At 49.1% G+C, this 23,866-nt stretch overlaps 2 protein-coding genes across 5 annotated transcripts in view; one reads left to right on the top strand and one right to left on the bottom strand.

Annotated features, from left to right (window-relative positions):
- The window catches only part of SEC63 (SEC63 homolog, protein translocation regulator), a 177,182-nt gene that overhangs the window by 20,791 nt on the left and 132,525 nt on the right, over positions 1–23,866 (top strand). The window lies entirely within an intron of this gene.
- NR2E1 (nuclear receptor subfamily 2 group E member 1) lies at positions 518–22,228 on the bottom strand. 4 transcript variants are annotated; one of them, XM_061366766.1, is made up of 10 exons: positions 21,508–22,228; positions 17,416–17,970; positions 12,463–12,608; positions 11,830–11,917; positions 11,275–11,510; positions 9,870–10,016; positions 5,514–5,610; positions 4,978–5,127; positions 4,327–4,432; positions 518–1,960 (listed from the first exon to the last, which is right to left on the bottom strand). In XM_061366766.1, the coding sequence occupies exons 2-10, from the start codon at positions 17,438–17,440 to the stop codon at positions 1,798–1,800; spliced, it is 1,158 nt and encodes a 385-aa protein (XP_061222750.1). In that variant the 5' UTR covers positions 17,441–17,970; positions 21,508–22,228; the 3' UTR covers positions 518–1,797. The 4 variants fall into 4 exon arrangements, with proteins under 4 accessions (XP_061222750.1, XP_061222751.1, XP_061222748.1 ...); XM_061366767.1 differs by lacking the exon at positions 21,508–22,228 and adding an exon at positions 19,717–20,045; XM_061366764.1 differs by lacking the exon at positions 21,508–22,228 and adding an exon at positions 18,086–18,249.

Genomic DNA, 23,866 nt, shown 5'->3' with positions numbered 1-23,866 from the left:
GTCCTTTTGTTGCAGCCCAGGATACAGTTTGGCTTTCTGGGCTGCAAGCACACACTGCCAGCTCATGTTCATTTTCAGCATCATTTAACCAAAGCAGTTTTTTTTCACTCGTCACCCTTTGTTAGTTGTGCAATTCACCTATGCTAAAAATTGTAATAACACAAAACAGAAGACTTCCTTATACTAGGTTAGACTTCTGATCTTCTTAGTATTGTGTCCTAGGAAAACGCTTTGTGTCAGCTCCTGAGAAGAAAACCTTGCAGAAGGTTTATTTGAATCACAGTAAATGGCTGTATGCAGGATCTCAAAGTCACTTGCCCCCAGGCAGGATCACCTAATCTGTTCCTTTAGTGTTTGTCTAACCTGCTTTTTAAAACCTCTGATGGTGGAGACTCTGCAGCATCCAAGGCAGTCCATTTTAGTGGAGAATATTTCTGTTTCTTGGCAAGTAGGGTACAGGGGAGGAAGCTAATCCAGAAACAGAAGGACAATTGTTAAATGAACAGTGGAAAGTAAGTTAAATTCAATATATTTTTATTCTTTGTAAATACAATGAGTACAACTTTTTAACTTCACAAATCAGTTAATCCACTTTGTACAGGAAAAGTTTTACTCATTCTATGATAGTCCAAGTGCTGATTTTTCTCAGTGCTAGTTCCTAATAACAACTCAAATTTTGAAGAGTACAGCAGCTATCTTTAAATGTTTTTTTTCCTACATTTTTTTATACATCAAATAAGCAGCTTATAACATGTCTGTGTGTGAGAGGGTGTAGGCGAACAAGGCTTCAAAATTAGAACCTGGAGTTTTCTAAAAAGGCATTGGAGACTTTTGGAAATTGTTAGCATTGTATCAGTCAACAACGTCATTTCTTGGAAATAAAATTCCTTCCATTGATTATTTTTTCTTAATAGTCATTTCTCTGCACATCTCACTGACAAAGAGTTTGGCCACCATTGCCTTTGGTTTCAGCACTGTGCCAACGGGACAGCCAGCAGGTCACTGAAGCGGTCATCTCCATTGTATTTGGTTTTGCTGTTTTAGTCTTCCTTTCTTGACTTGTGTCTTTTCAGGTGTGTTTGCGAATACGTGTCTCTGTGTGTGGAAGAAGGGAGGAAGGTCAGGGAGGAAGTGTGTAATGCTCTTCTGTCTTTGAGATGTTAGCCGAACAAATTGTGGTGACATCCACAGCAAAGATCACCGGTTCATTTTGCAGGGTGAATGGAGCTGCTGTCATAAGCTACTTTTTAATCAGTTCTGAAGGCCACTTCATGATGTATTATAAGCAGAAGCAACGTTTTGGTAACCTGGTCTTAAATGTTGCGTATCATATTAAAAACGTTTTCTCAACATAAGCTACTTTTAAAACAATTCTGAAGGCCACCGCACCTCATGTTACAACAGAAGCCAAGTTTGGTCACCCGGTTCCAAATACTGAACAAACTAAAGTACCTTCTTTCACATTTTGTCTCAGATCTGCCAGTTAAATGAGAGAATAGCAGAGTCTTTGTTAACTATGAGTGGCATCTGAATTGCTTCCATCCTGTAGTAGCAGGAATAGCAGCCAAATTCCAACCACTTTCACTTTTTCTGTAGAACAAAGCATTCTCTCCATGATCTAAATCACTCTGTTCAGAGCAGCAGAATCATATCTACTGGGGTATTTTGTGTCAATGGGTTTAAAGGCTAAACATTCCCAGGCTTATGCTTCCCATAGATTTTGTTAGTTGAGGCTTTTTCTCCATAGATTAAAGTTCTTCTCAAACTGTCCATCCTGATGCTTTATTTTAAGGTGATTTATATGTCACTGGATTTGTACATATCTGAAAGCAGTCTTGTAATTGGTACATTCCCAATGGTCTTTTTGAAAAACACTTCTTCTATTGTAGATGGGCTAATGGAACGTAAAGCTGGTAAAAGCAGTAAAAGTTTCCCAAAACGACAGGGTTGTGTGGGATACCTGGGAGACAGAGAGAGGGAAAAAATATTATTGACGTTTTAAAGTCTATTTTCAAAGAAAATCTTTTACTTTATAGAAAAGACCAATATTCAACAAATTGTACAAATGGGTCCTACCCCTGTGGTTCATACTCAAGTGAGCAAGAAGGTTAATTCAGAGGAAGACTCTCCTAATGGAGATTAGCAGAATATAGACCAATGTCTCGGAGTTTTGATTAGCTCCTTTGTTTACTCCCTCAGAGTGATAGCAATACAGAGACAAGATCTGCTCTGACTTGTTCCTCATACAACAACTGTGTTCTTGATGCAGTTCAGGGAAGAGCTTGACCTATAATAAATACCCTGTCATTTAAAGTGCAATTTGAACTTAGCTGGATTGTTATGGTAATCATTCTGCCCCCTTTTGGTTGCTATATACATTTTGAAAGAAATTTTCTCGTTAAGAAGCTGTATTTTATCCTCAGATACTGTGCTTGTGTAATAGGATATTTCCTATCTTTTCCCCCAGCTTTTGAAGCCAGCACAATGTAGGATATGTATTCTAGCTGTGCTTTCACTGACTTCACACCGATGATTCTCAAACCTCTGCTTACAGTGCTCTATCTAAAAGAAAAACCAAAAAAGGTCATTTGGAGAAACACTCTGCTTCTCCAGTCTGGCCTTCCTTGCGTCCTGTTGAGAGCAATTCCACTGAGGTCAAAGGGCTGATGCTGCTGTTAACACTGGCAGGAGGGTAAATTCAAGCCTGAGAATGAAATGCAAGCTGAAAAGAGGTATCCCTTTGGAGTCAATGTAACAGTCCTGTCAGTGGACTGCACTTTTTTCCCTGTAGAATGTCTTTTACAAGTACTGTTTAGCCCAGTAGCTAAGTATTTCCAGCAACACAGAAATGCAATGGAAGAGTTGCCATGCTTGGAATGGAAACCATGGGTATGTAAAACCGTTCCTCCTTGGCTTTTATCTCCAATATGCCCTGTCTCACTCAGAGACCCCAGGGAGCAGTCTTCATGGGAAAGGCCTTTCATAAGAACAGGCAGAGGTTGCTCTACAGCAGTTATTCTTTTTGCTCTACTATTTAAATTTTTTTGCTCAACGAGGCATAACTGGATGGTATTTGCATTTTTGCTCCTATCCCCATGGTAGGCCATTCCCTATAGGCTAAACAGAAGTTCTTCAGTGACTGCTGCCATCTAATCTCTGATACCAAGTGGACTTCTGCTAGACAGAGCTATTATGAGAACAGGTCAAAACTGCAGAAGGAAAAAAACTGTATAAAAGTATCTTTTCCAATGCTCCATCTCCCACTGTGCTAGTGTTCATGGACTTCCACTGCAGCTAAGGGACTTAAGACACGGGCTTTGCAAAACCTGTTGGCTTTCTCCCCCCAAGTCCTGAACCAACCAGAACAGCTGAATGAGACAAGGCCGAATATTTTCTTCCCAAACAATGATTCTCATCACTCTACTACAGCATCAAAATAGGATTCACAAGTTCTGGGTTTTTCATTTCAACCTGAGAACAGAGCCATTTAACTCCATTGTGTCTTGATTTCTGTGTCTGCAAAATGGGAGAAATTATATGGGGATTGGAGATCATTGGTGAAAAATACTCATACTGCCATCAGATGTGGTTTTCAGCATCACAATTAGCAGTATTTAATTGAATAAAATGTAAAGGAAAATGTAGCCTTCTGAACTGCAAAGTGTTCCACAGCATGTATCACTTCCCAAGGGAAGATCTCTCCTTCTAGCGCTTTTCAATTTGTCTGAATATATTGAGGTACTGGAGTGCATTCAGAGAAGAGCAATGAGGCTGGTGAAGGGTCTAGAGGAGAAGTCCTCTGATGAACAGCTGAGGGAACTGGGATTGTTTGGTCTGGAGAAAATGAGGCTCTGAGGTACCTTGTTGCTGTCTACCTGAAAGGAGGTTGTAGTGAGGAGGTGGCTGTTTTCTCAAGTAACAAGTGGTAGGACAAAAGGAAATGTCCTCAAGTTGTACCAGGGGAGGTTTAGATTGGATATTAGGAAAAAATTCTCCACCAAAAGGGTTGACAAGCCCTGGAACAGGCTGCCCAGGGAAGGGGTGGAGTCACCATCCCTGGAGGGATTTAAAAGACGGGTGCTTGGGGAGATGGTTCAGTGGTAGACTTGGCAGTGTTAGGTTAATGATTGGACCTGATGATCTTAAGAGTCTTTCATAACCTTTTCCATTATTCTATTTCATCAGGAAACACCAGCAGGCTGACAGCCAGTGTATACTTGCTGTAACAGCCTAGTCTCCAGTCAGTGGAAATGTTACCTTCACTACAGCGAAAGCAGGATTTTACCCCTACACCTGCAATAAGTATTGAGAGAAGACACTACTCACCTGGTATGAATGTAGCTGTTCAGAGTGAGCTGGGCTTCATCTTGAAGGGCTGCTATGGCGGCAGCATTTCGGAAACTCCTCAGTTCAGAGCCACTGTGTGTAGGCACTGGAAAGCAGATTAGTTACTAGTTACTGGAGAGGGACATTTTATAAGGGGTTGCAGTGACAGGGCAAGGAGTAATAGCTTTAAGCTGAAAGAGGGTAGATTTAGATGAGATGGAAGTTCTTTACTGTGAGGGTGGTGAGACACTGACACAGGTTGCCCAGAGAAGCTGTGGCTGCCCCATCGCTGGCAGTGTTCAAGGCCAGGCTGGACAGGGCTTAGAGCAACCTGGTCTAATAGAAGGTGTCCCTGTGCATAAGAGGGGGTTGAGGCTGGATGAGCTTTAAGGTCCCTTCCAACCCAAAACTTTCTATGATTCTAGTTCAGCTTTACTCTTAGGTAGGTCAAAACCAGTTCAGCTAGTGCTATCAATGGAAATGAGATATTCCCATTAGTTCCCCAGTGCTCCAAATACAACACTGACTGTTGGAATTCAATACCAAGAAACCTGTTGGGTGATATAAAGCTATGTTTGGTTTAAAGCATCACTGTTGCTTTAAAGTAGCATAGTTATCAGACCAGATGAGCAACAGATTCTTTCTGCTTACCAGCTTTAAAAGTGACAATGCATTTGAGACAGGCAAATTCGGTAGCATCTAGCCGAAGTTGTCTAAATCTAGCCACAACCTCCTGTAAAGCCTGTATTTCTGAAATAATTTTATTCAGCTTCTGAGAATCTGTATTGTCACCGTTCATGCCTAAAACAGAAACAGATGAAATAAATAATATTAAAGGCATGTGCTTTATTTTATATTGATTTCTGACAAAATCCTCTATATCAATATCCACTCTATTGTCAGACTTGTCTATCTGGTTCCATGTAAACTGACTATATTGTATGAAAGTTAATATAAAATCTTCTCTTGGATGATAACAAACACAGTAATTTGCATTTAAATGACAATGCAAGCAGTCATGAATACAACAAAACAACATTATTTGCATTTAAATATAGATTTATAAATGACAGGTATGCTCTATTGTTCTGTAGGAATTTGTTATTCTTTACATGTTGTTCTTTTTTTCAGTAATGTATTTTTATGGTAATTTTTGTAACAAAGTCATTAAATCGTGCAATTCTTACCAGATACAGCCAGTAGAGTGTTAGCATCAACTGGAATGGCCCATTGTGCTATTCCTAGAACAAACAGTTCTCTCCAAGCATCTTCCAAAAGCATCAGCTGTCATACAATAGATGTACAATATAACATAGTGTATAATTTATAGATTTATAGACAATTTAAATATGTAAATTTCTGTTATTTTAAAAGCTACTTTAAATGCCTGTCATGGTATTTATCTATCCCACAGCATTTATTAGCTCTTCTCTTAGCTTTCTGAGAAGGTGTCTAGAAATAAGTCTGCATTGTAGCAAACCACTGAAGGTTGGCTCACTGTGCACTGTGTTGTGGACCAAAAGGGAGAAGGAGAGAGTCAGAATTCCTGCCACGGTGAGCTTGCTCACAGCATGAGCACTCACCTGTGTTTCTCAGCACAGTGTGGGCTCTCTCCTCCTCACACATACAGCTGTACTAGGACAAGCTGGACAGTGCTCTCCTATTACCCTCTAGGGATTACCCTCCTATCCCTCAGGAAGACAAGATTTGTAAAGAAAAGCCTGGACAACACCCTGAAATTACATCACTCTCTAGGGAGCACTGCCTTATAGCACAAGCGTATCTTTAACCCCTTCCTTACTAAGCAAGTCTTTAGCTCTTTAAAGCACAGCATCTGGACACGCATTCAGTTTCTTATGTCACCTGTTTTCCTGCTTTTTGCTTAAAATCACTCAGAAATTCCAGGCACTAAGAGCTTATCCTATCAGGGAGCTGAGTACCCAAGCACCTATGCTGACAGCATTGCTAGTTCTCTGCAGTTTTTGCACATTGCCTGGTTGTGTGGAGGATGTGTTTTTCTCCGTTTGGAGTCATTGCCTTTGATTTCTGTGGAGAAGCAGTGGTGCATCTGAAGAGGAGACAAGACTGGTGATACAGACTGGCAAAGCCAGAACAGCCATGTTTACTCTTGAGGGCATCTGTGGATTATTGGCCCAGGACAAGTCTTAAGAGGGTATATAGGGTTTCTGATTCAGCTGAAGTTTATGGCCTAAAGGACATGCTGTGGTGTGTACACATTGCTGGGACCTCATGTCTCTCAGTAGGGTGAGAGAGATTTGGAGGCATAAGAACTGTAATGGAATAGGAAGGTATCATCTGGTGGCTCCATGCAGAGAAAACAGATTGCCAAAACTAATGCAGCAAAAAAAAACCCCAAATGACAAGAGTTAATACTGGTATGGTCCTGAAAGTATCAGCAGCTTAGCTTCTTAGGAAAATAGGAAGGAGGGTATTTTAAGTCTATAAAGAGTCTTCAAGGAAGAACAAAGTAAATAAATATGTTGTAAAAATTAATATTATTTCCTTGGAATCATACATGAAAGTAATAGACAGAGAACACATGCAGTAAAAGTGAATCCTTTATCTATGTGCTAACTCTTAACAGTGTTATGAGTTTTAAACTACCCTGTTCCAATCAGAATGGAAGAGCTCTCAGAGTCTCTGCTCTCTGTCACTGCAGGGTTTTTGTGCTATGTGCTGTGCAGAACTTGTACGTAACCTGACTAAGGAAACTATGACAGGAAAGTACTTCTGACTCTGCATGCAATTACTGTTTGAAATAAGTCAGGATTTTACAGTACTGGAAGCTGCCCAAGTCATTGTATGAGACTGGGGGTGGCATGGGGGTGCCTGGGGTGCCGTGCCCATCTCAGCTCTGTTCTGAGAGCAACTGAACCTGCTTCTGAGTCTCCCAACTACTGCAGCCTACAAACACAGCCCCTCCTCCGGATAATCCTGCCTGATGGATGTGCAGGTTTCTGTATGACATAGGAAATGATTCAACAGCCTTTCATTTCCTTTTGTAAAACTTTTTTTGTCATTCATCCATGCAGATACAATGGTAATGAATGGTGGTTCCTGGAAGATATCAGTTTCGCATGTTCTTTCCCACTAAGTCTTTAAAGTCAGAAGACTTTAGAAATAAGAGACTATTCCAATAGCCGAAGCTTTCTTCATGCCTATGCATAAGTCTGTAAAACCACCAATTAAAATAATTCATGCTGAAGTCATACTCAACCCTCCTTTTTCAAAGAAACAAGAAATACCAGGCTTTCTGAAGGACTGGTTTCTGCTTCTTAATCAACCCTATCCTATAAGTAAGACCTTTTGTTGGTCACTTGCATTGGGCCAACCTGTCCTATGGACAAGCTGGGCAGGTGTGCAGGCCAGCAGAACTTAAAGCATGGCATTTTGTTGTGTGGCTTCTAATCCACAGCGGAATTAGCTGTGTGGAGCTGGGGAAGGGACAGCCTCTGTTTTACTGAGGGTAGTGACACAGCAATCCTCTGACTCGTGTTTTGTCAGCAAATTGATTTCTACTTATTTCCTTGCCTTCAAGATGAAACTCTCAGAGAGTCCTGGAGTCGCAATGCACTTGCCTTTTTGGAAGAGCACAAACAAAAGCAGAATCCAGGAAAGGGTTTTAGACTCTTCTCAAGCAAATGTCAGGGATACAAAAAGAAAAATGCAGACATTTACAGCTGGGCCACTGTCACATTTAATAATGCAATGGCACAATTATAAAAATAAACTGATTATTGATGAAATAAGGTGATTATTAAAATCAGAGTTCTTTCTTCTGCAGCTCTCCTAAAGATGATAAGGGAATCATGCAGAAAGAGGCTCCGCCAAAGCTTTGGAGCTGAGCAGCTCTGAGTTTTGAGGAAGCTGGCTTGCAGTGAGGTACAGCAAGCCAAGGTGATATTAAGGAAAGGCTGAGATTTTAACATGTAATTCACTAACATTAGTCCCTGATAAGAGAGTACAAGAGGCAGCAGGTTCTTTAAAGATAATGGGAGCACTCTGGCATGTATGGTGGATATGCAGGGTGGGATATCTGAGGCACACTTGATCATGTGCAATGGAGACTTCCTTTGCCCCCAGATCCTGCTGCCCCCTCCTCTGCACACTAACAGAGACGATGACCTTGTGGGAAACATATCCATATTACATCAAATAAGACCTTAGGAGCCTCCTGCGGACATCACTGGTCTAAAGACAGACCTGGCTCCTTCCCGTGTACTGAGGCTTCTGCTGAAGTGGCACACGTGCTGCTTGTCCCTGATATTTGAGCCTGTTTCTTTGGTTGCTAGATACGATAGACCCGGTGCCCCACAGGAGTAGCGGCTGCAGAAGACAGCCGCCCCGGGACTGCTGCCTTGCTACCGGCATGTACAGCCTCCCGGGGTCTACTTCATTGCTCCTCCCATGCTCTCGCTGCAGTCAGAGCTGAACAGCGACCCCCTTTGACTAATTTCATGGCAAGGATTTCAAACCACGGGGCTGATGCTAGGAAGAGAACATTTCAATGTATCTCAGCTTTATAGTGCGTTGCGACCATCATGATTTACCTTTAGGTAGAAAACACCACTGGTTTCCTAAGAAGCTCTTTTCTTTCAGTTCAAAATATGTATTTGCATATCAACTGCACTCCTTGCAACAGTCATCTACAGAAAGGAACTAGTTCCTCTGATGGCTGCTACGTAACATCTAAGGCACAACGTTTCTAGTTACCATTTAGGGAAATTAGCTCAATCATATCAAAGTATTAGGTGTCTTTTATGATTGGAGCTTCGTGTAGATTTGCCCCCTTCCAGTTTATAATCATCTGATTACTTTTTTAAAAAACTAATGCATTATACAAAGCACACTGTGTCTTCATCAAGAATCAAGTCATTAAGAAATTGCTTCAGCTCGTATGGTTCACATAGGATTTACTCAAAGCGAAAGCAAATTTTCATAGAGGAAAACAAGACAAATTAGGTGTGATTTTAATTAATGGTGAAAAATACTGGGGGGGTGGCCAAGTTCTGCTTCCACCATATTGGTGTAATTTTAAGTTCACTGAAGCCAACATGAATAAGGAAAAAATGTTGGCTATGTAAACAGGAAGAGAGGAGGGGAGAGGATGGGAGGGGAGGAAGGGACTGGTCCTCAGAAATCACCTCAGTCGCTCCCTGACTGTCATAGCCTGGTGACTTTTCCTCTAGAATTTGTCCTCCCATAATATATGTTTTATAGGAGTTGTTGGGGGGGGGGTGTTGGTTGGTTGGTTTGGTTGGTTGGTTTTGTTGTTGTGTTTGTTTATATTTTTCCTGGCTTGATTTTCATTTGCTTCATGGAATGAAAGTTGGAGGAAAGCTGTTTCTAAATCACTGCCTGGTTTCCAGGGACAGACCAGAACTCTGCCCTAAACTTCAGAACTTCAGATGTCCATTAAGGATTTAAAGGTCTAGGGCTGAAGGCTCAGGATCCAATCCGAACTCTGAGCCTTCTTTAACAGGCAAGCCAAGCCAATGCTTCTTGCACCGTAGGTGTCTTACCTGGTCTTGTAAGGACAAGGTGGAGAAGGCTGGGACACTCTTGGCCCACTTGATGCTCATGAACAGAAGTCTGGCTGCTGACTCGCAGACGGATTCGGTGGCCACTTCGTAGAGATACATAGGGGTACCATTGACTTCATGTGGGTACTGACGTCAAAAAGAAAATAAAGGAACTTCATACAGTGTCACCAAGGCAGCCTCATCTTCCCCTCCCCTACAGCTGCCGTTCAGCACATCATGCTCATGCCCAATACAGAGTGTGCACTCTCTTCTTCTGCAAGCAGAGGGCATTGCTTTCAGCGGGCTCACCCCAAATGCTCTCTGCTGCGCATCCGTGTGCATAAACTGTACTACAGAAACAGTTCTCCAGAGGAGGTTGAAGGGAGAATTAAATTATTACACTGGGGAGGAAGAGGGGCGGGGAGGGAGGGGGGAGAATTACCAAAATGTGATGTCATCCTTTACCCTGTTACACAGTAGAACCCCTATTAGAATTAAAAGGCTACACATTTGATTAGAATTTGTATTTTGTAACCTTTGTTTGAGAAGCTGATTTAGCACTCCTGCCTTTGCTTGGCAAAGCAGTAACCACTTGTTTAAGCCTTAACCTTTATCTAGCTCCCTGACTGCAACAGGCAGTAAGCAGATGTGTAGAGCTAAGCATAACTACCTAAAGGTTTTGTAGGACTGGAATGGAATTACATGTGCTGTTTTCCTGCTAAATAATTTCTCATTCGGTATTTTCCAAAATTACAACATAAAACTGTGATCATGTTCATGATGGATTCTGCCAAGCTACTCTGAAGATGCAGAACTAGTTAAGCAGTCTCTTCTACGGTTTTCTAGGTGCTGTAAATACACAAAATACTATTGCAAATTAGTTAATGATAAACATCACCTTATCACCTATGCAGCTGAGGCCACAGCAGTGCTTCCACTGGGCTACTTAGGAAATGTTACAGCCAAAAAGCACAGAGACAGCTTAGACATGACGATGTCTGTGTGGACAAGGTGCAGGCTTTGGTTGCTACAGATAGTACTTCCTGGACTCCACCACTGTGGAGATGGGCATTTTACTAAGAAAACTCAGTGACTGCATTCCTCATAAATCAAGGATTAAAACTGACTTATGAATGGACCACTCCAGGCAGGGGTAGCACTCCTGCAACCATGAAGGTGTAAGGCTGTAGGAGAGACGGGTTTTGTATGGAGCAGGCTATCAGTCAGTCCTTCTGGATACTCCTTCTGCAGAGGGCCTCTTAGCTCTTGTACTTTTAGGGACATAACAAAAGAGTCCCCACAACATTTTGCCATGCCTACTCCAGAAACAGGAAGGAGCAGATGGGCTGCAGGCACCCTGGCAGTGAGGCCTGCAGGCCCACCAGGGACCAAGGCAGTAGCTGACCTTTGGGGTGGGCTGTGCCAGGCCCACCAGAGCCTGCCTCTCCGGTGTGCCAGCAACGGCAGCCAGCTCCAGGCCATGTGGCTCCAACTGGGAGACAGTGGTGAAGAAGGCAGGTGCTGGCAGGGCGGCAGCAGGGAAATGCGGAGCGCTGCTGCTCTCCTCCTTGTGCCCGCGGAAGTAGAGGGCCACCTGCTTCCGTATCGTTGATGTCCGGGGGCCCCGCTCGTGCTGCACCGCTGCGGGTACCAAGAAGAGGCGAGGGGGTCACTGCAGGGTCACACACCGGGTACCCCACACTGCTCCACAGGGCTTCTCTCCCTCTTGGAAGGTTTTTGGGGCCAGTCCCATACCCCCACCCGGGGAGTATCTGGGAGAAAGAGGAGACGCTGCTGCGGCATGGCAAGGGTGGGGGAGAGGATTATCATGGGCCCGGGGGGGCTAAGGGGAGACCCCGCAGGGACACACCGCTCCCCAGTTCACAGCAAGGCTCGTCTCCCTCCTGCCTCCCCGCCGCCCCGGCCCCGACCCCGGCCCCGGGGGAGGGGGGGCAAGTACCGTCTTTGTTCATGTTGACCTCCAAGCACTTCTTCAGCCGGCAGGCCCGGCACTGGTTCCTGTGCGTCTTGTCCACCGGGCAGCCTCCCTGCCACACAGCCAGCCGTCAGGCGTGGGGACCAGCGCGCTCTGCCCGCAGCCCTCCCAGCGGCGTCGGCGGGCACGGAGGGGGCCGCCCCTGGCAGGGCGCCGAGGGGAGCCAAGCAGTGCGAGCCGTACCGGGCTGCTTGGCCCAGCGGAGGGGCGGGCTGGGCCGCCTTCAGCACCCGAGACAGCGACGGCGGCACCGCCCCCTCGGGGCGCCCCAGTCCCGGTCCCTCGGGCCCCACTCCCCCCCCCCCCGCTTCCCCATCCCCGCATCCCCGCGGGTCCGGGCCGGGGTGGGAATCAGTGCGGCCGGAGCGGCAAGGGGAAAAGAGGAGTGAGCCGCCGGGGTGGAAAGCGTGCGGGCTGCCCATCGACCGGCTACGCGCGGTGGCTTACCGAGGGGCTGACCCTCTTCTCTTCCCTCGTGTAACAAGTCAGTGAGCTGGCCGCACGCCTCCCCTCGCCGCCATCCCCCCTCCCTCCTGGGGGGGGGGGCAATGAGGGGTCCTGGGGAAAGCAGGGGAAGAGGTGCAGGCGGTGAGGTACCTGATTGCCCGATTTGCAAACATAGGTCCTGTTCCTCCTGATGCTCCTCTTGAAAAATCCGGAGCACCCATCGCAGGCGTAAACCCCGTAATGCTTCCCGGAGCTGCGGTCCCCACACACTTTGCAAGGGATGTCTAAAATGCGACCTGAAAGCAGAGAAGGGGGAGAGGGAGAGAGCTCAGCAGTCTGACCTCCAGAGGGATTAGCTCCAGAGCCGCAGTACAAGCAAATAATGAAGTGATTTTATAGCCAACTTTCTTTTCCTTGAGCAAGTGTCAGTTTTCTACAATGAGCATTATTCATGCCCCGCTACGTTTATTTGGATCTCCTATAATCGCCAAGACCCATTTTGGAAGGGAAGATTACAGCCGCGGGAGCAGCAGACTTGCCTGCTAGAAGTGGGGATGCGGGGGGGGCACGATTTCGGGGACGGGAGGGGGGCGGAAGGTATTCTCCCGCTTTCTGGCGTTCGGCAGGCAGAAGTCGGTGCTTTCCCTGGTCAGGAGAGCACTGGGGGCATGAAGGCGCGGAATAAACCAAATCAAAATCAAATGACCGGGGAGCCAAGTGACCTCCTCCCCCCTCTCGCAATCCCAGCGAGAGGAGCCCTGTTCCTGGCACAGAAGAGGGGTGCCATTTTCTTCACCCCAAAACCTGCAGCAGAACTTTCCGCCTCGCCTTTGTGCGCAGTCGAAGCTGCGGGCCGGGCTGTGGGGATGGCGGGAGGGCTGCAATTGGAAATGCTCCGAGTGTTATGTAGAGACTCGCACAGGGAGTATCCCAGCCTGGGTCAAGAAACCCGCCAAACCCTCGCCGGCTTCTGCATTTTCTCCGGCTTTTCTATTTACTTTTACTTTTTCTTTTCTATTTTTTTTCTTTCTATTTATCTTCTCCTTATTCTTTTATTCTTTTATTCTTTTTCTTTTCTTTTTTCTTTTCCTTTCCTTTCCTTCCCTCTTTCTCCTCTTCTCTCTTCTCTTCTGTTTTCCTTTCCCTTCCCTTCCCTTCCTTTTTTCTCCTCTCCTCTCCTCTCCTCTCCTCTCCTCTCCTCTCCTCTCCTCTCCTCTCCTCTCCTCTCCTCTCCTCTCCTCTCCTCTCCTCTCCTCTCCTCTCCTCTCCTCTCCTCTCCTCTCCTCTCCTCTCCTCTCCTCTCCTCTCCTCTCCTCTCCTCTCCTCTCCTCTCCTCTCCTCTCCCTTCTTTCTTTTTCACCCTAAACAGCCTTCCTTCCTCCTACCAGAACTTAAGCTGGAGATTCATTTCAAACCTTGGTCTCCAAACTCGAATGGAGAACGCTCTGGGCGGCTATCTTTGTTTGGAAGTAGTTCAGGAAGAGCCCCGGCTGCGGGTGGCGGGGGTTAGGGCTGGAAGGGGGGAGGCGGCAGCGTGCTGAGGGGTGCGGAGCGTTTCTGGGGGGGCGGGAGGGGGAGGGTGGTGATGGAAACAGGCCGCAGGGGCTCCTGTCGCTCCCTAGAGAATTTAGGAGTCCGAGATACTTTCAGACATGTCTACTCTAAGGCTCTAAGACAATGCCTGCTGGCAGACAATAGGGACATTAGATAGTGTTAACTTAATGATTTTGCCCATTGAAACTCGTTTGACTGCCTCCAATGAGCACAAGCTGCCAGCTTCTCCCCTAAATGAAACCCGACAGCTGCTATACACAACACGGCGAGAGGGACGGGGATTAGGTTAGGAGCTGCGAGAGGGGGGTGGCGGAGGGAGGGAGGGAAAGTGGGAGGGAGGCAGGGACGGAGAAAGATTAAAGAATAAAAAACTTTTACGCAATTAATAAGGAGCGAAGCTAAAGGAAGCCCCCCCCTCTCCCCCCCCGCCTGCGAGCAAGCCGCGGCTTTGGAGCTGCAGGTAGGCGCCCGTGAGGAGGGCTGGGGCCAAGGCACGGTTTCTGGGAGTGTGTAATTACAAGCCCTCTTTGCCACCTGCCTATTGGGGCACCAGTGACCCGTCAAAAAGTGTAGCATGGGAATTCGGATATCGCACAATGCCAACGGAGGAAAGCGCTCGACTTCCCTCTCCAGTCCTTAGCATCCACGGGGAGAGAGGGGGTCCACACGCACGCACACAAAGGAGGAGGAGGAGGAGGGGCAGGCTGGGGGTCAGGGGAGAGACACTGAAGCGGTACGTGCAGCGGTGCTGCATCCCGGAGCAGAGCCCCGCTCTGCCCCCCGCGCACTGCGGCCCGACGCCGCTACATGCACCGGGGACCCCCCTCTCCCGCCTCCTCGGAAGCGGGTGGGCCGGGGGTCCGCAGTCCCTGGAACCGGGCAGAGCCAGGGGTCCCCGCTCCTCCGGCCGGCCTGCGGCGCGGGGCAGCCGACTCGGCTCCCTCGACGCTAAAAGCGGGCAGCAGGGAGGAGAGAAACTTGGGTTAGTTTTCCAAACCAGTTTTCCCCAGGCGGGTTTTAAGTTTGGAAGTCGCTTTAAAAAAAAAATCAGATGCATTATATAGGTCCATATTCACACCATGTATGCGAACATCAGTTCCGTGTATTCCTTACAAGTCCATAAAAGTCGCGCACCTGGAGCACCTCGCCAAACTCAGACAAGCACGTTTCCAGCGGTCGAAGCGGCGCGGCCGGTCAGATGGGTTCCGTGCCCCCCCCCAGGAGCCGGAGGACGGGGAAGGGAGGACACGGAAGCACCGACAAGGCGGGGGGAGCGGCTGGAGCCGGGCCGCCCCGTCCCGCCGCAACCCTGGCTCCGCTCTGCACCCGCACCCGCCCCACGGAGGCTGTTATGAGAAAACTTTCGTACAGGGCAAATTATGGAATAAGTAGACGGGGAAGAGGCAGAGCAGGGGGTGTGGGAGGAGAAAAATGCAAGCTTGACACGGGGTCATGCGATAACCGGTGAACTCTCTTTAAAAGTGCTCCGGTTCCCCGAGGTACAGCTTCGTCTCAGAAGTTTAGCACTAGGAAAATGGGATTTCTGTTCAGCTGGGAAACCGTTTTGAACATCCCACGACAGGGGGTCCTTGGGGGCTTTTTTTGTGTGTCATAATTGCTTAAAGGATATATGGCAGCCCCGATTACTGTAATTACCATCAGAGGCTGTTGAAAGAAGTTACTCTGGGCTCGGTGGACGGCGGGACGGGGTCTCATTACCACCCAAGCAGACATCGCAGTCAACACCGACAGGAGCCCACCGGCGCGCAGAAAGGCTGGGCTGGAGACCCCTGCCTGGGAGCCCCCCGGAAGCTCCCGGGACCTCCGAGACGGGCGCCCAGGCCCCTGGACAGCGGGCAGGACTTCTGTATGCGCTGCCGAGGCCGGCTGGACTCGGGCCCTGGCCCGGGGCAGGCCCAGCTTATCCCCTTCCCCGCGGGGCCTGGCCTGGTCCGGCCTGGGGATCCCTTTCGAGCGGGTGCCCAGCGCTTGCTGGGGGGTTCAGAATAAGCAGTGAAAGCGGTGGCAGCGGCCGTGGTCGCGCAGCGCCGTGTAACGCGGTCCAGCCTTGCGGAATTTCTGCCCTGCAGCATGTCTCCGGCAGAAGCTCCGCCGTTCTTCGGGGACGAAGCCCCCAGGCCCTTCCTGCCCCGTCACTCAGATCTCTGAACGGGTACCCGACAACGTCGAGACGCGGCTGTTCAGGGGCCTGATCCTGCACCGGCTCTCTCCTCACTTACCGGGCAGTTCGGCAGCGCAGGCGGCGAGAAGCAGCCTCGGCCGCCGCTGTCCCTTCCCCTCCGCCCGTTCTTACCTCCACCGCACCCCGTTACTCGTTTTATTATTATTTTTTCTTTCCCTCTCGGGGGCTTTGCTCGGAAAACGCCTCGCTCAGCCCCACGGTGGGGAAAGGCAATCCAACCCACACCGAAACGGCGGCCCGGCCGCAGCCTCGGGCCCTGCGGTCTCTGTGCCGCCCGGCCGCCTCCTCCAAGCTGCGGCCCCCCTGCCCTCGGCCCCTCCGCCACGGGACTCAACTCTCTCACACACACAGGCCGGATCCCGGCCCCCGTGGACAAAGGGCGGACCCGGGTCAAGATAACGGACAGCAGCGGTGTGGAGAAGACCGCAGGGCCGTGGGGAGGCCGGCGGCAGGTACAGCGGCTGGTCCCTCCAGGCTCTGCTGCCGTTTTTCCGCCGCTCCGCAAGCCCTGGAGCTGGCCGGAGCGCAGAGGAAATATCTGTCCGATCCATCACTTGTCAGACATTAAATTGGATTGGGTATTTTTCCCCCCCCTTTGTTACTGACTCCATCCATATTACAAACTCCGAAAGTCCCATTGGGATTATACGGATTGAGCCATTCTGTAAGAGCGGTTAGTCATGCTTTAAATTCCCCAGTTATGAGGTGTATGGATTTAGGATTAACAAAAATGTGACTTTTAAGTTGTTTCTGCTTTCCTCGTTGCAGGATTATTTGTTGTAACTGACAATGGTGTGGAAAGTATTGCATTTAAATCCTCCTTCCATAGAGCTGCTTACGTGATCCCGTGTAATTGAGTGACCAAAGTTTCAAACTCTTAAAAAGAAATTATTATGTCGCAGAAGATTGCATAAAGTCCGTAAGAAAAGCAGCACGTTTCAACTCCGTAATGCCCTTTAAACCCAAACCTTCTTCCCTCCGTCCCAGTACCGGAGACCAGCGAACAAACCGCCCGCACCCCGTCAGGACAAACCCCATCCCCGCTGCCTTTCCCCGGGGCTCGCTGCCCCCGGTCCCGCCGCGGAAAGCAGGGCCTGGCCGCGGGAAAACGGCTTTTTGTAATCCCCGGGCCTTCAAACTCCATCGGGACAACTCCGAGCCGATATATTGCCAATCCGGATGGAAATACACACTTCTTTTTCTTTTATGGGGAGGGGGTGAGAACCCAAACTACAACACACACACACATCCCCCGCCTCTCCCTGCCCTCCATCTCCCGCCCCCCAGGCCAGGCTGCAGCCGGTCTGGGAAGGGCTGCTCGAAGCCTCCGCCGCGTTATTACCCACTTGTTGATCCCGCCGGCTTGCTCATGCTCGAAGGCCCCGGAGTCGTTAAACTCAGGGCGAAGTGTCGCTGCCGGGGCGAGGCCGCTGTCCGTGTGTCCCCCCCCGTGTTCTTCCCCCCTCCCCGCCCGCCGGCGCTGCGGCAGCGGCGGCTCCACGGGGCAGGTGCCTCCCTCGGGCGCTCACTGCTGGCTCCGCCGAGGGGACCGGCGCATCTTCGCCGCTGCCCCGCTCCTCCGAGGGATGGGGGCACGCTGCGGGAAGGCGGCAAAGCGGTGGGGGGAAGGAGCAAAAATGAAAGAAAAATAGAGAAAAAGAAAAATATAAAAAAGAAAAAGGAAAAGCAACGAAATGGCCCGAAGCCGGTGCTCGCCCCTGCGAGCGGCTGTTCTCGGGACCCCGGAAGGTGCAGGGGATGCGGGCGGGTTCGCTGCCGGGCTCCAGAGGACGAGCGGGAGCCGCAGCAGCCAGGGACAACAATGAGGAGAAGGAGAAGGTGGGATGGGGAGCGGGGCTCCGCGCCGAGCGCCTGGGTGCAGCGAACAGGGAGATCAGAGCCTGGAAAAAAAGAATGGAAGGGGGGAAAAGGCGTCAGAGGAGGCTGTCTCTGCCTCTCAGAAACTGAATGGTATAAAAAGGGAAAGGTTTCCAGAAGTTCATTACACTGGCTGACTTTGCGCTTTGAGCTCCAGGCTTCGGCCCCTATAATAGCGGCAGAGGCAGTGACAGCGGCGGTGCGGGGAGGGGACGCCCCTCTCCCACGGAGCCCCCCTTGCTTCCCTCCAGCTCCCGCCGCCGCGTGACGTCACCCCGCGCGGGCACGGGGAGGGGGTTACATGCTAATGATATTAATGAACCCCCGAGCGCCTTTCGCACAGGACACGGCGGCCGCCGAGGCGAGCCCGCCTCCTCGCTCGCCTTGTACCCTCGCTGTCATAGGAAGGGACAACCTCTCCCACCGGCCCCCCCCACACCCCCCCCCCCCAAAAAAAAAAGAGGAAGAAAGAAGGAGAAATAAATAAAAGAAAAAAAGAGGAGACAAAAGAAAAGCAGAAAGCACGGATCGAGATCCCGTTTCTTTCCCATTTTGCCCTGGCGAGGTGGGACCAGCCTGGTGTTCTCCCCTGCCGTTGCCTTTGCCCCAGCCGGGGCAGCGGCTGTGCTGGCGACTGGAGGGGAGCGGGAAGGGGATGCCAGCCGAGCCGACCCACGCCGTGCAGAGTCGTGCAGATGCAGGCTGCCAGCCTTCCCGCCGGGCGGCCGGACCCCGTTCCTGCGGCGTGAGACGGCAGCTGGCATGGCGGGAGCTTGGCTAGGCTGGCTCCTGGGTGCGCACGGCGGAAGGGTGCAGGGGAGAGTTCGGGAGGGCTGTGCTCGCCCTCGGGAGGCGCAGGGAGCTGTGCCCTGCTTCTGCCTCCATAAACTCCGGAGCTGGGATCGCCTCTGCCTGCCACCCGCCAGCCCACCCGGCCCTGCGGCCGAGACCTGTTGCACGGCGGCCGTGAAAGGAGCGCTCCCGCAGCTGGGGTCACGCCTCCCGCCCCCCGCACCGGGCCCCGCCTGCCCCGCAGGGTTGCGCTGACTCCCAGCATCCCGACACCGAGTGTCTCACAGCGCTGCTAGGGGGGCGGTGAGGCGGCACAGGTGGAACCCCTTCCAAACTCAGCAGCTCTGGTTTCACCAAGGGGCTTCCGAGTTCTCCCACTCCTGCGGAAAGCTGTGAGGTGGGAGCTGGCGGAGCAGCTTAAGGGTGGCAAGAGGTGGGTGTCTGGGAAGGGAGGAAAGAACATCGCTTCTGCGGATGCAAGCTGAAGTGGGTGACCCCACCAGAGAGGAGAGCCGGCTGCTGCTGAGGAGCTTGTATCAGCCCTCGGATGTCCCTCCGTCACTGCTTCCTCATCCTTGCCACTGGTGTGAGGTGTTACTGCACAGCCCCTTGCTGGTTGCTATCTGGGGGGATGTGGTGCTCAGCCCAGCCCCAGACACTCTGTTCCTGTCCTTGTGCACTTCATATTTAATTCTTCCACCCTTCTGTCCTAAGCCGTGGGTGACTCCTCTTAATGGGTAACTTGTCTCATGCCTATACCATACTTGTGTCACTGGGACCCCAGTGCTTTCTGCTTTTTGCTCCCCATGGGTCCAGTACATCCATGGCACAGATCCTTCTTGAATAAGGCCTTTAATCAGGACAAGCTCAGTCCTGCCTAACACTGAGGGACACTGTCCAGAGGGCCGGGAAGTTGCTTAGGGAGATACCAGAAAGCAAATAAACTGTTGGATCAGGGAACTCAGGCAGGCACTCACTTCAGATTTGCTTCCAGGGAGGCAAGGAAAAGTTTACCTCCTTGAGCAAAATTCAAAGCAACAGGGAAGGAAATGACCATTCTACATTAGCAGGGCCTGGGGGCCAAAACAGAGGGAGAGGATTAAATGACAGCACTGCCGAAACCTGGCCCTGAGCATACTCTTCACTAGTGAGACACTAGTGCTATGGGGCACACTTGCCCCATAGCAGCCACAATTCTTTGCCCTGTAAACTCAAAGCCACATGAAAAACACTGCAAAGGCTGGCCAAACTGGGCCCACTGGTTCCAGCCACACCTGGGACAGGCTGCTCTGAATGCAAGCAGGGCTCTGCCAAGAGAGGTAAGGAAGAGCCCAAACTACCCACTTTTCCACCCAAATCTCCACTAACCTGACCTAGAAACCCAAAACTGGCCTTGCAGGTGGGACGGGGCTGTGAGTTGCTGAGGAGGACACAAATCATCAGCCCCTTCCCTATCCTTTGAGCAGTGACTGGTGTTGCTTTGCAGTCCTGAACCAGCTGAGGTTTGTCCTCTGTCTCTTCAGAGCCTTTCCTGTGGTTTCCGTGATTGACAGAGGTATCTCAGCCCTGAAAGTGAAGGCAGGATGCATCCTTTAATAGTACAGGGAAGAGCTCTCTCCCCAGTCCAGCTTTTTACTGAAGCTTCTAATAAAGCTGTTTCCATGGTCATCTGGTGGAAAATTAGTCCAGCTCCAACAAGGCAGAAAATTATAGGTAGCATTTAGTATTATTATTATTACTATTATTACTGTTTATTATTTACCATTATTGTCCTGGTTTCAGCTGAGATAAAGTTAACATTCTTCCTAATAGCTGGTATAGCACTGTGTTTTGGATTTAGGATGGGAATAAGGTTGGTAACACAGGGATGTTTTAGTTGATGCTGGGCATTGCTTACACCAAGTCAAGGGTTTCTCAGCTTCTCATGCTGCCTTTGCCAGCAAGCAGTCTGGGGGTGCACAAGAAGTTAGGAAGGTACCTAGCTAGGACAACTGACCCCAACTGACCAGAGGGATATTCCATACCATATGGTGTCATGCTGAACAAAAAACTTGAGGGAAGTTGGCTGGAAGGTATTCGCACACTGTTCAGGGACTGGTTGGGCATCAGTGAACGAGTGGTGAGAAACTGCATTGTGCATCACTTGTTCTGTATATCCTTTTATCATTATTACCCCTTCCTTTTCTGCCCTTTTAAACTGTCTATCTCAAAGAACAACTTTCACCCTTTTTCCAGTTCTCTCTCTCATCCCACTTTGTTTATCAGACAGTTCTATATACAGAAGATGCTAATATAGTAATAAAGTTTACTGTCTCCTCATAATGCCTTTGAAGTACAAAGAGTTATCAATCCTGCTATAGAAGCTGGTGTGTGTTCCCTTTTTCACTGTATCTCCTTCAGGACTATGGACTATGACTACAGTTACATGGTGGCATTTTCCAGTGTCGAGCCAGGGTTTCTTGCCAGGTATCTTTAGTTGGAGTCTCAGAAGCAAGAAAAATCAAATGTGTGTCCTATTTTCAAATACATCGCTCCTTGTGCCTTTGCCTTGCTCACCTTCTCTGCTCTTTGGGTGAGGAGCCACAGGATCTTCGGGGGGGGGGGGGGGGGAAAGAAAGGGAAAAGCAAAACATGAGGGAGGTCAGCTGAGGGAAACATTTAAGCTGCCAGAGGTGTATGGATGGAGCAGCACAATGTACAGATGTGCTGTTTTCATCCGTTTCTCTCAGGGGGAAGCAGGTGAGTAAGATCAGGCAAACCTAACATACATGTTTTCTTGTGCAGGAGTTAAGGATGGAAAGGATAGTGCTGTTTGCTCCTGGGAGGAAGAACTGCTGTTGCTTTGGGGCACTTCAGAAGCTATCTCCACTCCTCTCCTTTGGTGCACCTGCCAGGGAAGAGCCCTGAGGTGTCCCTCAGTGCCTCAGGCAGCCCCATGCAGAGGGCAGCACCCTCACAGTGTAAATAAATACCTGATGGGTTTAGTTCTTCTGGGTTGCTAAACCCTTTCTGAATTATGAAGCACCTTCCTTTATTTTGTAGGTCACAGTCCATGTTTTATCAGCACCACCACAAATCCCTTTCTGCATCCACCTGTAGGCAGATGGACAGGCAGTGGCACCACAAAGGTTGCTGAAGGGACCATGATGCTCCTCAGTTTCCCGCCACACTCGTGGCCTCCGACATGGGTGTGTTTGATCCCCAACTCAGGCTGTTTTCCATGTGGGTGATGGAAATGCTCCTGATCAGCTCTCCTGAGGTATCCTATCTTCTTTGCAAAGCCCTTGCCTCGTGGACACCTTCCCCAGAAAACCCCACGCTGTACAACAGCGACGGTGGCATTGGCCTTCCCAGTGCCCCACCTGGGCTGTTGCACCCAACATGGCTGACCCCAGGGGCTGAGGGTGCTTGCATGGCAACTGCCCTGGCACCCATCTTGGTGCCACCTCATGGGCACCCTGCGGGTGGGCACCTTCCAGGGCTGCAGGGCTGTGCTGGGAGCCCTGGCTAATAAAAAAAAAAGACAAAACAAAAGTCCCACAGCCTTGTGCTGTGAGTTTGCTCCAGGTGGAGCAAGAGATGGCTTTTTTCCCCAAAATGTGACAATCCAAGGCACGATCAGACGACCCAGTGAAAAAACTGCCCTGTGGAGCCTCTGTCTCTTGTTGCACAAGAGGGATTTCCTCATGTCTATTTATCCTCTGTAAACCAAACCCGCTTTCCTGCTGCAGCCAGGAATGACCTTCCCTGATCCAGTGGCACCCTGTGTTAGAACCCTGTGTGCTGAGGTGCTCTGGTGAATGTTCCAGTTACCTCTGGCATATTTTGGGCTTGAGTAGCTCTCAGCCCATCCTCCATCTGGAGCAATCCATCCAGCAAAAAGTTGGGAAAGACCCGCATTCCTTGCAGATGCCAGTGAAAAAGTGGTGAGCTTCTCCCTTGTGCATGTGCATGCTTGATTAAATAGGTTAATGACTGCGTGAAACAGTGACCATGTAGCTCTATTTCCACACGTGCATTTGATGAGCGTATGTTAGCAAAGCCACCTTGTGCAGAATAGCAGGGAAAACTATGCCTAAGGAGGACAACTGAGAAAAGAGTCTCTCTGTAAGTCATGGCACTTTTCCTCAATACTCGTATTCAGAGGTGGAACAAGCCTGAGTTCACTTGCAGCAATGAAATGCCCCATTAATCACGTATGCCTTTGAAAGGGATATGTCAGGCTTGGCTTATACGCCTACATTGGTACCTGATCCCATCTAGACAATGCAAGACAAGCACTTAACAAAGCAGCTCTAGTTAGTAACTTGACTTATTTGTTAGTTTGCTAGTTAGATATAAATCAAAGTGTCGTAATAAGCCAATGATGTAGCAGCAGCTGCAATCTAATTTAGAGAGAAACAGCCTCATTTTAGTTTTCCTGACATGAACACAAAAGGCAGTATCAATACTGAAGCTGGTAGAGACGCAGCTATATGAAACTAGTGAAAAGTCCGAATATGAGGGCAAATATATTATTATCTCAGTAAAAGAAAACTGAAAATAAGATTGGGTCTATAACAGTTTTAAAATGCTAACAAAAGAATTCTGACTACAAGGAATAAATACATCTTAGAGCTATGCTGTGACATGTAAAAATCATTTTGCCAATGTGTTAAATTAATATCTCTGGTTACATCCTAAGCACTTTGTGTGTAGGAAAGTGTTGCCTTAGCTATGACTTTGATCATGCTTCAAGAATTATCATTTCATTTGCCTTCCAAATTTTGCTGTAGAAGCTTATTTATAAGCTGACCTTTGAGGCAACTGAATAAAATACTGTCTAGTGACAGCAAAGAATGCTCTTAATAAGGGCCATATTTCTGACTAGCAATGTAATGGCTCAGCTCCGTTGACTTCAATTTAGCTATATCTCTTGATACTGACTAGAGACTAGATCTGCAGTATCTATTTTGGGAAACAAATTCAGAACCAACGAAAATAAATACTTCCAGATGCAGCATTGAGTCAGCGTATCACATTCAGTGCTGCTTGAAAGTATTGAGCCAGTTGGTGCAGATAGATTTTTAAGAAGAGATTATTAATTTTATGACTGTCTATGACTTTTATAGACATGCTTGCTTTATC

Source organism: Neopsephotus bourkii, unplaced genomic scaffold (genome assembly GCF_033783945.1).
Source record: "Neopsephotus bourkii isolate Nb327-2 ecotype Australia unplaced genomic scaffold, CSIRO-AGI_Nbou_v1 NB_1358, whole genome shotgun sequence".
Taxonomy (NCBI): domain Eukaryota; kingdom Metazoa; phylum Chordata; class Aves; order Psittaciformes; family Psittacidae; genus Neopsephotus; species Neopsephotus bourkii.
This window is presented reverse-complemented; position numbering and strand designations above follow the sequence as displayed.

What these genes read in the sequence shown, in the direction of transcription:
- NR2E1 (XM_061366766.1), bottom strand. Translation starts at nt 17,440, where the DNA reads ATGAGCAAGCCGGCGGGATCAACAA. An exon ending in GGTCAACATGAACAAAGACG is followed by an intron (nt 11,511 to 11,829) that starts GTACTTGCCCCC and finishes TGGTACCCGCAG; the next exon opens with CGGTGCAGCACGAGCGGGGC. An exon ending in CACTCTACTGGCTGTATCTG is followed by an intron (nt 5,128 to 5,513) that starts GTAAGAATTGCA and finishes TTTCTGTTTTAG; the next exon opens with GCATGAACGGTGACAATACA.